Source organism: Stigmatopora nigra, chromosome 10, assembly GCF_051989575.1.
Source record: "Stigmatopora nigra isolate UIUO_SnigA chromosome 10, RoL_Snig_1.1, whole genome shotgun sequence".
Classification (NCBI taxonomy): domain Eukaryota; kingdom Metazoa; phylum Chordata; class Actinopteri; order Syngnathiformes; family Syngnathidae; genus Stigmatopora; species Stigmatopora nigra.
Window position 1 is genome coordinate 3,859,018 of NC_135517.1, and position 15,044 is coordinate 3,874,061.

Below are 15,044 nucleotides of genomic sequence, written 5' to 3' on the forward strand. Positions count from 1 at the left end.
TGTATAATATTCATAATATCCAATTTTTTGATGGGAAATGTCCCAAAAAATAGTTTGGAAATCAACCTTTATTTAAAAAACAAAAAAATCTTTCACATTTATATTTTTATCCCCAATTCATATTTTTAAAATTATCTCTTTTTTTCCCCCTTGATGTAGATTTTGTTTTCAGGTTAAATTGAGGCACCAAGGTGTTGATTTGCGAGGAAGGAAGGCGGCGGGTCGTCATGGCAACTGCCAGCATGTGGACACACATAGCTCACTCACATCTGCGTCTTTCTTTTCACTCGCAAACGCCCACTGAAAAACATTTTAAAAAAACGAAGAGAAAAAAAAGTCACACTGGCCTCCCCAAAAGTCCCTCTACGTTTTGGGTCACTTCCTCGCTATTTATTACGACTTATGTCTCACTTCCAGCTTGCTTTGGATTTTTGGGTGATTTCCTGTCAAATTCAAAGCATTTTCTATAGCATTTTTTGGGCAATTAGCATTAGCTTTTCTTTTGATTCCGGCTCTATTTTTTGATTCATTTTGGTAGCATTCTTGGGTATTTCCTCATTTTTATATATATTTTTAGATATTCCGAGCAATTTTTGAACTAAAAACACAGAAAAAAATGATTAAAAAATGACAATTATTAATTTAAAAGGGGGAAATCTGGAAATGTAATATACATCTATAGTCTTCATTTGAATTTGATCCTAAAACAGAAAGTCGGCACTTTGACTTACTTTCCCGGGCCACACAAAATGAGGTGGTGGACCAGATTTGGCCCGCGGGCCACCACTTTGACACCTGTACGTTATCCCATTCCGACTTGCGAGTCGGTTAGTTCCCTCGGACGGGGGGAAGGTCGGCTTGGCGCGGGCCGCTCTCGCCAGATTGCGTCCACGCGGGAGCTCAACGGCGGGGCGTTGTTTGCACGCTGACAGAGTCAAATCAAGATGTCCTTAAATGTCCAATTGTGTTATCTTTCACTCATGCAAAATGGATTTCATATATTTATATATATATATATTTTTTTACGGCAGGTCTTTCGGGCAACCCGGTGGATTTGGAGAAGCGCCACGCCGCCTACGGGCGCAACTTCATCCCGCCCAAGAAGGCCAAAACCTTCCTGCAGCTGGTGTGGGAAGCCTTACAGGACGTCACGTTGATCATTCTGGAAATCGCCGCCATCATCTCGCTGGGTTTGTCCTTCTACCACCTGGAAGGCGGAGACAATGAAGGTAGGCGGGGCCAAACAGGGCGCCGTATGCGTCTTTTGCCCGAAACGCCCCTGGAACCTCTTCTTCTCCACAACACCAGCATGCGGCCAGGCCTCGGGTGGCGCGGAAGACGAGGGCGAGGCCCAGGCGGGCTGGATCGAGGGCGCCGCCATTTTGTTCTCCGTCATTATCGTGGTGCTGGTGACGGCCTTCAACGATTGGTCCAAAGAGAAACAGTTCCGGGGTCTCCAGAGCCGCATTGAGCAGGAGCAGAAGTTTACCGTCATCCGCAAGGGCCAGGTCATCCAGATCCCCGTGTCTGAGATGGTGGTGGGCGACATTGCGCAGATTAAATACGGTAGGGGTCCCCCCGGGGTTCTGGTTCCGGTTCCTGGGTTTTCGATCTCAGCGTCACGGTTTCTCTCCCGACGCAGGCGACCTGTTGCCCACCGACGGCATCCTGATCCAAGGCAACGACCTGAAGATCGACGAGAGCTCGCTGACCGGAGAGTCCGACCAGGTCCGGAAGTCCCTGGAGAAAGACCCCATGTTGCTCTCAGGTGAGTCTGTCATGAAGTCATACCATATCACGTCAGCAAGCAATGTACATACAGCGACATCTACACAATCTGGAATTTAGTGCACACTGATTGGGCACCCTGTCTACATCAATTGGGAAAACATATTGATAGCAAATAAGAAAACACCAGGAAAAATTCACTTGTACCTTTTTAGTGGGTCGACTCGTTATTTTCCTGCATCTCGTCGACTATTTTGTCCATTTTATTATCTTTTTTCATACATGCTCTGTGTTAGCCTCTATTACTAACATGCTAAAAACACGTTTCCTCGTTATCGTTTTCTTCTGACCGTTGGTCTGGCGCTAGCGTTCATCGCACAACAGCGCCCCCATTTTCCGTGGTGGCTAGATGGTGTAATTACAGTTCAAAATTGATTTTAAAAATGTATTGAAAGTTTTTAATATTATTGTTGACAAAATGATCTCACAATAAGTCAATGCCCTCTCTCGTACCAGGAACTCACGTGATGGAAGGCTCTGGCCGCATGGTGGTGTCGGCCGTGGGCCTGAACTCCCAGACGGGGATCATCTTCACGCTGCTGGGCGCCGGCGACAACGACGACGAGAAGAAGGCCAAAAAAAGTAGGCGCCAAATCCACCAGCGTCACTCGCTCTACCACCGCTCATTTATTGGCGCTTTGCTCTCCTCAAAACAAACGCAAACACACACTCAAACAACTCCAAAATCGTTCAACCGGGCGACCAATCGCACGCGAGGACAGTTTCCACACAAATATTTCTTTTTATCCATACAATTTTAAAGTACTCGCCATGCATTCAAATATGAATGATAATTCAAAATACAACTCAAAGTTGGATAACATTATAATGAATGGATAAATATAAAGCGCTTCATTTTCATGTACTTTAATTATAACATGTAATCTCAAAATACACATTTTTTCAATTAAAAATGAGGAAAATTCATTTTTCAATATACGTAGTACTTTAAAAAAAAAACTTACTCAGATTATTAATGATTTTTATCAAATTGCGCCTTAATTTCCTCCATTTTGTCATTTCTTCTCATCCACACCACGATTTGAGTATTCGTAAAAAAAGAACACTTTCCCAATTAGGCCCGACTTTTATTGTGGAGGGGCCGGCCGGGGGGCGTGTCCCAGTGTCCTGGGACTTTTTGAATACTACTACTAGTATTTCTTTGCGTTTGCTCCGCCTTCTCAGCACTCCGCCCTCTCTCTCTGTCCGAACAGGTAAAAAACAAGGACCCCCCGAAAATCGCAACAAAGGTAACCCCCTCCATTCATCCACCACCTGTCGCTCCATCCCGCCATCTCCCCCCTCCCCCTCCTCCAATTTCACCTCCCCTCTCATTTACATCCGGAGGCAGGAGGGGGCGCTCTATCCGTCTCTCTTTCTTTCTTTCTGTCTCTTTTTCCGCCGTTGACTAATAACAAAGACCTTTTCTCGCGGGTTAGCTGGGCACAACAACGCCGCGTAAATCATGGGTGTCAAAGTGACGGCCCGGGGGCCAAATCTGGCCCGCCGCATCATTTTGTGTGGCCCGGGAAAGTCAATGATGAGTGCCAACTTTCTGTTTTCGGATCAAATTAAAATGATAGATATAGATGTATATTAAATGTCCTGATTACCCCCTTTTAAATCAATAATTGTCATTTTTTAATCAATTCTTTTCAGTGTTTTTAGTTAAAAAATCATTTTGTCGAATCTAAAAAAGATCTATTAGATCTATAAAAATCTGAATATTCAAGGATTTTAATCCAGTTCTTTTAATCCATTTATAATTTAAAAAAAAAAAAAAAACTAAATATTATCTTATCTAAAATGGTCCGGCCCACATGAAATCAAGTTGACGTTAATGCGGCCCGCGAACCAAATCTGACAACTTTGGCTTAAATTGTCATTTTGATCATTTAGTCGAATCAGTCCAACGCGAGCGATTTGCACGCCGAGACTCGGTCTTCTTCTTCTTCTTCTTCTTCTTCTTCTTCCTCCTCCTCCTCTTCCTCCTCTCCATCTTCTGTCTTGCTCTGGTTCCTCTGGCTTGGTTCTTTGCAGGTTCTTGCTCAGGACTTTGATGTTGTCTGTTCCGTTTGGGGTGGTCTGACCCCTCTCCTCTTCCTCCTCCTCTTCTTCCTCCTCCTCCTCCTCTTCCTCCCACCCAGCTGTCGTGGTTCTGCATCGCTGTGGTTTTTCGGGTGGTCCTTTTTCAGTTTGTCGTCTGTCTGTGGACTTGCTGTCATTTTGATTTGTTTTCCTAATTGTCGAAAACACACACACACACACACACATGCCAAAACCTCCCATGGTGACGTGCCGTGATTGGTCGGTGGGTCTCGATGAATGTGGTGTGTTCGCTTTCTGTATTTGCTTTTGTCAACTATAAGGAAATATAAAATTAAATAGACCATATTGTAGAGGTGGCCATAAACACAAAATAAATTAACATTTTCAGCCCAAAATGTGAACGGTTATAAGATTGACATGCTCTTGATTTAGTGGTTTAAAGCACTCCAACTTGTTTTATTAATCCTTCTGCGGTTTGATTCCCGCTATTGACGTTTACGGCGGCTCATAAAATCTCTCGATTGTTTTCCTTTGTCAAGCGCTTAAAAAAAAATAGGCACGGCTGAAATAAGATGCGTCACGCTGCCAATTGCAAAAGAAATGATCCATTAAAACACAATGCACAAATCACGTTTTTCTAGTTGGCTCCGCCCAATCACACTGTCAGTTAAACTTTTGACCTACAGATAGATTTGTAGGTCTACCTATGATTAATCAACTTTTTTTTGTTGCTAGGTCAAAATAGCTATGATTGCAAATCACATGAACACAAAATGTCTCCAAAATGGCGGCCTCAAATCCCAGTTGCAGACTTTCTGTGCATTTTTAGGCATAGCTTCAAGAGGCTTTTTTGTCGGTCTACTCGTGGAGAACATCTCTACCAAATTTCATATTCCTAAACAAAACTGGCTCCAGGGGCTGAATTTTTTTAATTAGCAATGAAGAAACTATTGACTTGAACACAATGTCCCCAAAATGGCGACCTCGAATCCCAATTGCAGGCTTCCTATGCATTTTTGGGCATAGCTTCTTGAGGCTTTTTTTGTCAGTCTACTAATGAAGAACATTTCTACCAAATTTCATGTTCCTAAACAAAACTGGCGCCAGGGGCTGAATTTTTTAAATCAGCCATTAAGAAACAATTGACTTGAACACAATGTCCCCAAAATGGCGGCTTCAAATCCCAATTGCAGACTTTCTCTGCATTTCTGGGCATAGCTTCTTGAGGCTTATTTGTCAGTGTACTCATGAAGAACATCTCTACCAAATTTAATTTCCCTTAAACCAAACTGGCTTCAGGGGCTGAATTTTTAAAACAATGAAAGTAAAAGGATTAACTAACTTCCCATACTTGTTTTTTTTAACATCCTGAAAATGGCTTCCTAGTGGAGCACGGCAGTTATTTTTTCATCAGATTGCATACAATCACCGGCATTAACTGCGGTTTCTCATTTCCCATGAGCCGTTTGAGCGTCGAAACGAGGAAGTTTTCAGCGTTAACCACTTAGCGTCGGATTAAGCCGGCTAGTTTTTTGGACGGGCGGCGAGCCGTGTCGGGAAAGGGATCAATGATGCGCATCCCCTCCACATTTAAATAGGCCACGCGCTTATGCAAATCAGGCCCAGACTCCCTGTCATGGCTGCCAACTGAGCTCTCGTGTCTGACAAATAAAGTAGTCAAGGTGCACGACCTTTTTTTGGCACACGGACAAGCTAACGAGTAGCCCGAGAAGATGGAAAAGGGGGCGTGGCCGGCAAAATACAGCCCAGCACAGGTAGCAAAATTCAAATGAAGATTGTAGATGGTTATATTTTGAGGTTTTTGCCCTTTTTAAATCAATCATTGCAATTTTTTTAATCCATTTTTTTTTTCATTTGTGTTTTGAGTTTTAGAAAATCTAAAAATAAATATTACAATATTTTCGGTTTTCCACTTTAATATTTTATCAATATTTTGTTTAAGCTCAGATAAATATTGTTTTATATTGTGTTAAATAATTAAATAATACTTGGAATATAATTATATAATCATAATTATGTATAATAATTAAAATATAATAATTAGAATATCATAATTGAAATATAATAATTAAAAGATACTAATTAAAATATAATAATTAAAAAAAAATATATATAATAATAATAAAATACAAATAAAAAAATAAAAACATAAATATCTAAATATTGTATCTAAAACAGTCCGGCCCACTTAAAATCGAGTTGACGTTAGTACGGCCCACCAACCAACCCGAGTTTGACACCCTCAATTTACAGTAATACCTCGTATAAGCCGGCGAGCCGCCATGTTGGGACAGACATGTTTTTTGATGCTGTCTATTTCACAATATAAAAACAAATAAACATTGTACAGTACTTTGTCGTGATGCTATCCCCAACACAGAGAATATTAGAAGACAAATTAACCCGAACTAAAAAAGTCCCGAAAGACATCCTCCTAGCGTTAGCCTCGTCCTTCTCGACACAATCGGCCACTCCAAAATGGACGCCTAAATTTTTCCTCGCCTTCCGTTTCTTCCTCCTCCACCTCCCTGGTAGGAGCCGCCCTTCCGATGGTAGAAACGCCCCCTAGTGGCTATAGAAATACTGTCTAATTGTGAATTTGTTTTCTCCCCCATTTCATGTTCGTATTCTTGTTCCTACACTATCAAGTTCGTATCGCTATTTGGCGGATCCCGGGCGCCGTGTGGCCAATCGGCCATGACTGTTTGGAATGTTTGTTTGTATGTTTGCCCCCCGCTGACCTTTTCTCTGCCTTGTCTGTCCTCTTGTCCTCCATCTTCACCCCCCCCCTTCCTTCTCGTCCTTCCTCCCGTCATTCACCAACACTTTTTTTGGGGGGTGCTGGGGGAGCAGCCAAGACCCAGGACGGCGTGGCTTTGGAAATCCAACCGCTGAAGAGCGAGGAGGCCGCCGAGTCGGAGGAGAAGGAGGAGGTCAAACCGGTCAAGAAGGTGGTGGTACCCAAGAAGGAGAAGTCGGTACTGCAGGGGAAATTGACCCGACTGGCTGTCCAGATCGGGAAGGCCGGTAAGTGGAAATATAAGCAAAAATAGTCTTTTTATTATGATTAATGTAGGTGATTTTTTTCTTCCAATGGGAAATTCACCATGGTTGTTTCATCCATTGAAAATGAGCCAAATTTCAGTTATTATTGGGTTTTTTTCACCCAAAAAAATCCAATTTGGGGCGTCACTATTTCCCTCTTTTGTAACATCATTCCTAAAAATGCATTGGGGTGACATTTTGTTTTTTGGTTGTTGTCGGTAAATGAAATGAGTGACACGCGTGTTCGCAGACGCTAGCTCAGCATGCACTCACTTTTATTGGATCCGTCACCCCCTCCCTCGCCCATGTTCATCTCAGAATTGACTCAATTAACCTTAATGAATTCACGCTGACATCATCACACATAGAGGGCCAGCTGTCATTTATTATGATATAAAAGAACCAGTTAAAAAATGACGAGCCAAAGCGTTATGATTCTCGGCGGAAATGGCGGCGCCGGCTGTCCGAGCTGTTTTGAAGCGGGAGGGTTGGCAATAAACAGAAAAAAAGTGAATAGTATGAAAATACTTTTGGTGACCATGTTATATTATCACCTATCTATTTATGTCTAAAATGTCTTTTGCTGTGTCTGTATTCTCACCCTCTTGCTACTGTGACAACAAAATTTCCCAAATACGGGAAATATAAAGTTATCCAATCCAATAGTATATTAAAATATGGTAAATCCATGTCACATTTTTCATATTTATTGGTCATTAATATTAAGTAGATCTCAACAATAGAAAAAAAGTGACTTCTAGCCTGAAAATCTGGTTAATAGTCCGTTAAAAAGAAAAAAAGTTTATTTTTCTCAATTTTTTTGGTTCTGGGTTAAGTCTTTAATTTTGTTTGCACGCAGGCCTGATCATGTCGGCGGTGACGGTGATCATCCTCATCTTGTACTTTGTGATCGACACATTCGGCGTCCAGGGCCGCACGTGGACCTCCGAGTGCACACCCATATACATCCAATACTTTGTCAAGTTCTTCATCATCGGCGTCACCGTCCTGGTGGTGGCCGTCCCCGAGGGACTGCCGCTCGCCGTCACCATCTCGCTGGCCTACTCCGTCAAGGTAAGTTAAAAAAAAAAATGCCAAAAGCCGTGTGTACATTAGGGGGCGGAAACCATGTTTTCCCAAAATGTTGACATTTTTAGACCCGAACGCTCTGGTTTCCTTCATTTTTTTGACTCCTTCTTTCTCAATGGGCAGAAAATGATGAAAGACAACAACCTGGTGCGCCACCTGGACGCCTGCGAGACCATGGGCAACGCCACGGCCATCTGCTCGGACAAGACGGGCACCCTGACCATGAACCGCATGACGGTGGTCCAAGCCTACGTGGGGGACACGCACCACAAAAGCGTACCCGATGCCTCCGCCATCAAGGCCGACACGTTGGAGGTCCTGGTCAACGGCATCTCCATCAACTCGGCCTACACTACCAAGATCCTGGTGAGAGAGCAAAAGTGGCGCCAACCGACTTACCCCAAAATCGAGATTAAATCTTCGTTTTCCTCCGTCAGCCACCGGAGAAAGAGGGCGGCCTGCCGCGTCATGTGGGTAACAAAACAGAGTGCGCCCTCTTGGGGTTGGTCCTGGAACTGAAACGCGACTACCAGCCCATCCGGGACGAGGTCCCCGAGGAGAGGATGTACAAAGTCTACACCTTCAACTCTTCCCGCAAATCCATGAGCACCGTCCTCAAGATGGCCGACGGCGGGTACCGCATGTACAGCAAGGGGGCGTCGGAGATCATCCTCAGGAAGTGAGCGTCCGGGCTCGCCGTCCACGCCGTTTCCAGCCCGCCGCTGACTTTCCCCGCGTCCATCTTTCAGGTGCTCACACATCCTGGGCGCCGACGGTCTCCTGCGCGCCTTCAAGCCCAAAGATCGCGACGAGATGGTGCGCACGGTGATCGAACCCATGGCCTGCGACGGCCTGCGTACCATCTGCCTGGCCTTCCGCGACTTCCCCGCCGACGCCGGCGAGCCCAACTGGGACGCCGAGAACGAGATCGTCAACGACCTGACCTGCGTCTCCGTGGTCGGCATCGAGGACCCCGTCAGGCCCGAGGTACAAAAGTCGGAAAAAAACGTTGTTGGTTAGCGCCAAGGCCAACATTTATCGTGCGGCTAACGACTAATGGGAGTTTGAAATGTATAAAGTTGAAGTTTTTGGTATTGGTCAGGTTCCCGAAGCCATTGCCAAGTGCCAGCGAGCGGGAATCACCGTTCGTATGGTGACGGGCGACAACATCAACACGGCCCGCGCCATCGCCACCAAGTGCGGAATCCTGCACCCCAACGAGGATTTCCTGGCCATGGAGGGCAAAGAGTTCAACCAGCAAATCCGCAACGACAAAGGCGAGGTGGAGCAGGAGCGCCTGGACAAAGTTTGGCCCAAATTGCGAGTTCTGGCACGCTCCTCGCCTACCGACAAACACACGCTGGTTAAAGGTGGGCGCGCTAACAGATGCTAGCTAGCGGCGGTGGCGGTGGAACCAATGACTGCCATTTGTTTCTTCCTCAGGCATCATCGACAGCACGGTGGGGGAGACCCGGCAGGTGGTGGCGGTGACGGGAGACGGAACCAACGACGGGCCGGCGCTCAAGAAAGCTGACGTCGGATTCGCCATGGTAACCAAATATTGGCTTTTCTTTTTAAACACCCAAATTTGAACATTTTAAATTCATGCTTGTAGCTAGCTACTAGCTACCTGCTAATGACAAGTGTTAGCTACTAGCTACCTGCTAATGACAAGTGCTAGCTACTAGCTACCTGCTAATGACAAGTGCTAGCTACTAGCCACCTGATAGTAGCTAGTTAGTAGCTATCTGCAACCTGGTAGCTAGCTCGTAGCTAGCACTTGACATTGGGTTCATACATTGACACTAGAAATGTTTCCCATGGCCGCATTTCGTCCTCCCCCGATTTGAAACGTCTGGATTTGTGTTCTGTCCAGGGCATCGCCGGCACGGACGTGGCCAAGGAGGCGTCGGACATCATCCTGACGGACGACAACTTCACCAGCATCGTGAAGGCCGTCATGTGGGGGCGCAACGTCTACGACAGCATCTCCAAGTTTTTGCAATTCCAACTCACCGTCAACGTGGTGGCCGTCATCGTGGCCTTCACCGGAGCTTGCATCACCCAGGTCAGTCACTCCATCGGTTATTAGTATTTTCCCAATTTTTGACTCAATTCCATGATTTCTATTTAATTACTATGTATTGCTCGAAATAGGAATGACTTATTACATTAATACATTACTGGTATTTACATATAAAGTACTGTTCTGCTTACGAAGCCAGCAAGCTATTTTGCATATTTCTATACATAATTTTGAGATATTAACAACAACTGTAAGGAATAGAAGGGCTCAAATTCCCTGCGCTGGCGACGGTGTAAAGACGACGCGTCCATAGGAAAAGTTGAAAGGCTGTCTGGCGTCCCCGCTGAGCCGCAGTCTCCTCCTCGCCACGGCTCCCGTGTGGGGATTACGCCCATGCTTTGGGGCGCCGTCTTAGCCTACTTTGCGAGCGGCAGCCCAGAGCGACCAGTTATCGCTCCTGCCACATGTCGACTCTTAACATTCCTCTTTTTTAAATGATTTTTTTCCAACCTTCCACATATTTCACCATTCTGACGTTATTCTGGGATCAAAACCATCGGAGAAGAAAAAAATGGACGAGATTCTGATTTGGGAGTCTAAATTTTAGCATATTAAGCTCAGGATTTACACTTGATTCCAAGAAATTTGACTTGACTTGAAAAATGAATCGTTTCTTGTAACAAGGTGGCCATTTTGACGGCTTTTATTTTGTTTTTCAGGATTCTCCACTGAAGGCGGTCCAGATGTTGTGGGTGAACCTGATCATGGACACCTTGGCGTCGTTAGCGCTAGCCACCGAGCCGCCCACCGAATCGTTGCTCCTGCGCAAGCCCTACGGGCGCAACAAGCCGCTCATCTCGCGCACCATGATGAAAAACATCCTGGGTCATGCCGTCTACCAGCTGGTTATCATCTTCACGCTGCTCTTCGCAGGTGAGCCAGAACGTTCCCAGTCTGCAAAAAATAGCTTTTAAGTCATTGCCAGTATGAACAATCTGCTTGCAACTTGGTAACTGGACAAGTAGGCAGCCATTTTGGATCAGAGCAATGCTTTTGATGGGCACAAAATGACACAAAAAAGATACATTATTAAGGCTTTTCACCAATTTTATAGTTAGCGCTAAGCTAGCTTTCAAATGACTTATGCAGATTATAGAAAAATATGATTTTGAATATAGTTTGTTTATTAAGAATGACCTTTTATTGCCTTGGAATGGCTGGTTTATTGGAATATTCTCTTATGGCATGTCGTCAATCTTTTGAGGCAAAATATGGTTTAGTCTAGTAATTTTGGGCAAACATGACGCTCCAATTTATTTTTTATTTCTGGCGGCAGGCGAGAAGATCTTCGACATGGACAGCGGTCGCAACGCGCCGTTGCACTCGCCGCCGTCCGAGCACTACACTATCGTCTTCAACGTCTTCGTCATGATGCAGCTGTTCAACGAGATCAACGCCCGCAAGATTCACGGCGAGCGCAACGTCTTTGAGGCCGTTTACCGCAACCCCATTTTTTGCAGCGTGGTCCTCGGGACGTTTGCCCTTCAGGTGACATTTTGTAGCATTATGGCTAATTCCAACCTAGAATACAACAATGTACCTCATATTTCATTTTCAGTCTTGTAATGTTACTTAATATTATGACCTTAATCTTTTTAATAGTGCATAAAATGACGTAGTAATATAGGTATTTTAAATGTATTATAAATAAGTTAAAATATAGAAAGTACGGCAAATCATAATATTCGGTCTTTAGTCTCTAAATCAAGGGTATTAAAAAATGATTAAAAAATGGCAGTTGTTGATTCAAAAGGGGGAAAATCAGGAAATTTGCTATACATCTATACTCCATTTTAATTTGATCCTAAAACAGACAGTCACTCATGATTTACTTTCCCGGGCCGTACAAAATAATGCGGTGGGCCAGATTTGGCCCCCGGGCCGCTGCTTTGACACCAGTGCTCTAAATAATAAAAGAAGTAAGTAGAATTACATTCTGATTATTTTTCCACAATAATATGCAAAGCTACTTAATCTTCTGACTTTAATCTTGTCATATTAAGTCAATGTACATACTCGCATGTAATATAGTATTGCAATATTTCGTCTTTAATATTATTAGTACAACTTTTTTATCATAATGAACATGATAAATATGACATTATTTAATCTGATAATATTATCTAAAGTCACTTAAAGGACTGAAGGTTTATTATTAATTTTTGTCAGATCGTCATCGTCCAATTTGGCGGCAAACCCTTCTCCTGCACGGCGCTGACCATCGACCAATGGCTGTGGTGCGTTTTCATCGGCGTGGGCGAGCTGCTCTGGGGGCAGGTGAGCACCCGCCGCACGCCAAATGAACCCACCGCCCGCTTTTTTTTACCCTGTCGCCGACACGCTGCCGGCGGCGCCGACGAACCCGCCGCGCGCCTCCCTCGGCGGATAGCGCCGGCCGGGTTCACGGCGAGGACGAGGCGCTAAAGATGCTGACTGTCAAAAACGGGGGGAGGTGTCCAAATGCCCCGCCTGGGACCGCCTTAGGGGGGGAAAATGGAATAGAATAGAATAGAATTGATGAGCTCGTGTCATCAAAGGCTTTTATCTGCGACAACGTTGGCTTTTGCTTTTATTTTGAAAGACACAGTGTAGGCGCTGACCAATGGACTTTCAAAATAATGGCCGATGACGGTCGTACGACCAAAAAATGACCATGGGATTTTAACCGACGCCCTTTTTCAGGTGATCTCATCGGTGCCCACGCATCACTTGAAGTTCCTGAAGGAGGCGGGACACGGCACCACCAAGGAGGAGATCCACAAGGAGGAGATGACGGAGGATGTGGACGAGATTGACCACGCCGAGATGGAGCTCAGGCGAGGACAGATTCTCTGGTTCCGTGGCCTCAACCGCATCCAGACACAGGTACGTCTATCCACTTGAGTCTTGACTTTTAGCGATGCTTTTGGGGGACCTGGAAAAGAGTCTACTATCTTTTATGGGTACGTCCCTTAGTCATTTTTTACAAGATGTAGAATTACGATGGTCCAGGTTCAGCCACTGGGAACTGAATTTTCTCGAGACTCAAACAACCTGTGGTCATTTCCAAGACACAGTAGAAAAGACTGGATAGGGCACTGTGTCAAAGTGGCGGCCCAGGGGCCAAATCTGGCCCGCCGCATCATTTTGTGCGGTCCGGGAAAGTCAATCATCAGTGTTGACTTTCTATTTTAGGATCAAATTATAAAAGAGTATAGATTTATATTAAATTTCCTGATTTTTTTCCCCCCTTTTAAATCAATAATTGTCATTTTTTAAATATTTTTTGTGTTTTTAGTTCAAAAATCTTTTTTTTAAATCTAAAAAATATATTTTAAACCCTATTAAAAAAACTGAATATTCAGGGATTTTAATCCCAATTTTTTGTCTATTTATAAATATTTATCTAACATGGTCCGGCCCACGTGAAATCAAGTTGACGTTTAATACCCTTCTCCAAAACCGGAATTGGCCACCCCTGTTCTGGACCATTGACCCTTGGCTTAATGTGATGGGTCTTTTGGGTGATGGGATTGTGTCCAGTTCCAGGTCATTTAGAGGACTAGGCCAGATGGCTAGTTTTTTGTTGAGCTTGAGCAACCCATCACCAATGAGGACTATGGTCCACATTTGGTTCCAGATGTCAAACTTTGGACCCTTTTGGACGGACCACCAGTCCATTTATTGTGTTGATGGCGGCAAGCCTGCTTTAGGGAGCAACTTTGCAAACTTTTCATCAACTAAATATGGCTCCCCCCGGAGCGTGAAAGTCCCCATAGCGGAGTGACAGTTAATTAAAAGTCAGCCAGTGTGGACGTTTCCCTTCAAACAGATGTTCTCTTCATTTCACACTCCATTGGCGTCCCGCGCTCCAGCCGGACCGTCCCATTGGACGTTTTCACTCGGCGCCGTCCTGAAGGATTGATTAGCGCTCGCTCACTGGCTGGCTACGCGTTAGCTCGTGTCCACCGGCAGTCCCGTTAGCTCGTGTCCGCCGGCAGTCCCGTTAGCTCCCATCGGGCTTCATTAGCCTTCACGCTAACAATGACAGACGCCAGACTCGAAAGGGGCGGGGTCACAATTACAGGGCGATTGTTTTTGACTGAAATTTCATTTATTTATGTATTTTTTATTGGAGCATTTTTCATTTGACAGTATTGTAGTCATTTTTTAGAGTTCTTGTTTTTTTGGCAGCCATTTCCAATTAACAGATGTTTGATTTGTGGACTTGTTGTCACCTTTCCGCAAAGTGGGCGTGGTCTCTTCTCCCTCCAGGGAAAAAGGCGACATGAGAAAAGTCTGGCTACTAATTAGCTCCCTCCTTATCTCCGCAAACCCCCCCTCCTCCTTAATCTCGCCGACACGGGTAGGCGAGGTAGAATTGCGACACGCCGCACGCACCTCGCCATCCGAAGCTTATCAGTCACTTTTCGCTTTCTGGTCCCCGAGCGCCGTTGGCGTCTTTGTTCGCTCTTGCGCTTCTATCGTGCTACCTCCTCCTTTTTGTTTTGTTATTTTTTTTCCTCAGTCTTGGTTAAATTAATGGAACACTTTCTCTGACGTTGTTGTAACCTTAATTGGCCGTGTTGAAATGGCGGTTTATAGCAATACTTTTGTTATCAAAACGAAAAATTCACCCAAATCGGAGTTTAGGGACACTTTCTTGTAGTCACTTTCTGTTCTGTGACCCAAAATCAACAGAATGTGATTTGTCTGCCCCAATACCAACAGAAATATTCAATTTTTTTGCAACAGTTACCTTTCAAAATAAAAGAGCAGACCTATCACTTTTAGGCCACGACCTCCTTAGACTTTTGCTGACTTTTTCCTTCTGATAAACCTTCAAAATTGTTCAGTCCAACTGATTTCAAGGCCTAATATTTTTAAAATACATTGCAATTATGCAAATTTCCAGATTTTATTTTTATATACATTCCTATCAATGCCTTATTTCCCCCGGAATATTTTCCGGCTTGCGTGCGCCCCT

At 44.5% G+C, this 15,044-nt stretch overlaps 1 protein-coding gene across 1 annotated transcript in view; it reads left to right on the forward strand.

Annotated features, from left to right (window-relative positions):
- The window catches only part of LOC144203750 (plasma membrane calcium-transporting ATPase 1-like), a 29,226-nt gene that overhangs the window by 12,994 nt on the left and 1,188 nt on the right, over nucleotides 1-15,044 (forward strand). The window contains exons 3-19 of the mRNA XM_077727331.1: nucleotides 1,032-1,229; nucleotides 1,309-1,566; nucleotides 1,643-1,768; nucleotides 2,245-2,370; nucleotides 3,003-3,038; nucleotides 6,712-6,885; nucleotides 7,763-7,977; nucleotides 8,116-8,358; nucleotides 8,430-8,671; nucleotides 8,742-8,979; nucleotides 9,095-9,362; nucleotides 9,436-9,542; nucleotides 9,869-10,060; nucleotides 10,738-10,951; nucleotides 11,355-11,566; nucleotides 12,248-12,355; nucleotides 12,761-12,943. Of these exons, the coding sequence (XP_077583457.1) occupies nucleotides 1,032-1,229; nucleotides 1,309-1,566; nucleotides 1,643-1,768; nucleotides 2,245-2,370; nucleotides 3,003-3,038; nucleotides 6,712-6,885; nucleotides 7,763-7,977; nucleotides 8,116-8,358; nucleotides 8,430-8,671; nucleotides 8,742-8,979; nucleotides 9,095-9,362; nucleotides 9,436-9,542; nucleotides 9,869-10,060; nucleotides 10,738-10,951; nucleotides 11,355-11,566; nucleotides 12,248-12,355; nucleotides 12,761-12,943 (3,140 nt within the window). The remainder of the gene's footprint in view (nucleotides 1-1,031; nucleotides 1,230-1,308; nucleotides 1,567-1,642; nucleotides 1,769-2,244; nucleotides 2,371-3,002; nucleotides 3,039-6,711; nucleotides 6,886-7,762; nucleotides 7,978-8,115; nucleotides 8,359-8,429; nucleotides 8,672-8,741; nucleotides 8,980-9,094; nucleotides 9,363-9,435; nucleotides 9,543-9,868; nucleotides 10,061-10,737; nucleotides 10,952-11,354; nucleotides 11,567-12,247; nucleotides 12,356-12,760; nucleotides 12,944-15,044) is intronic.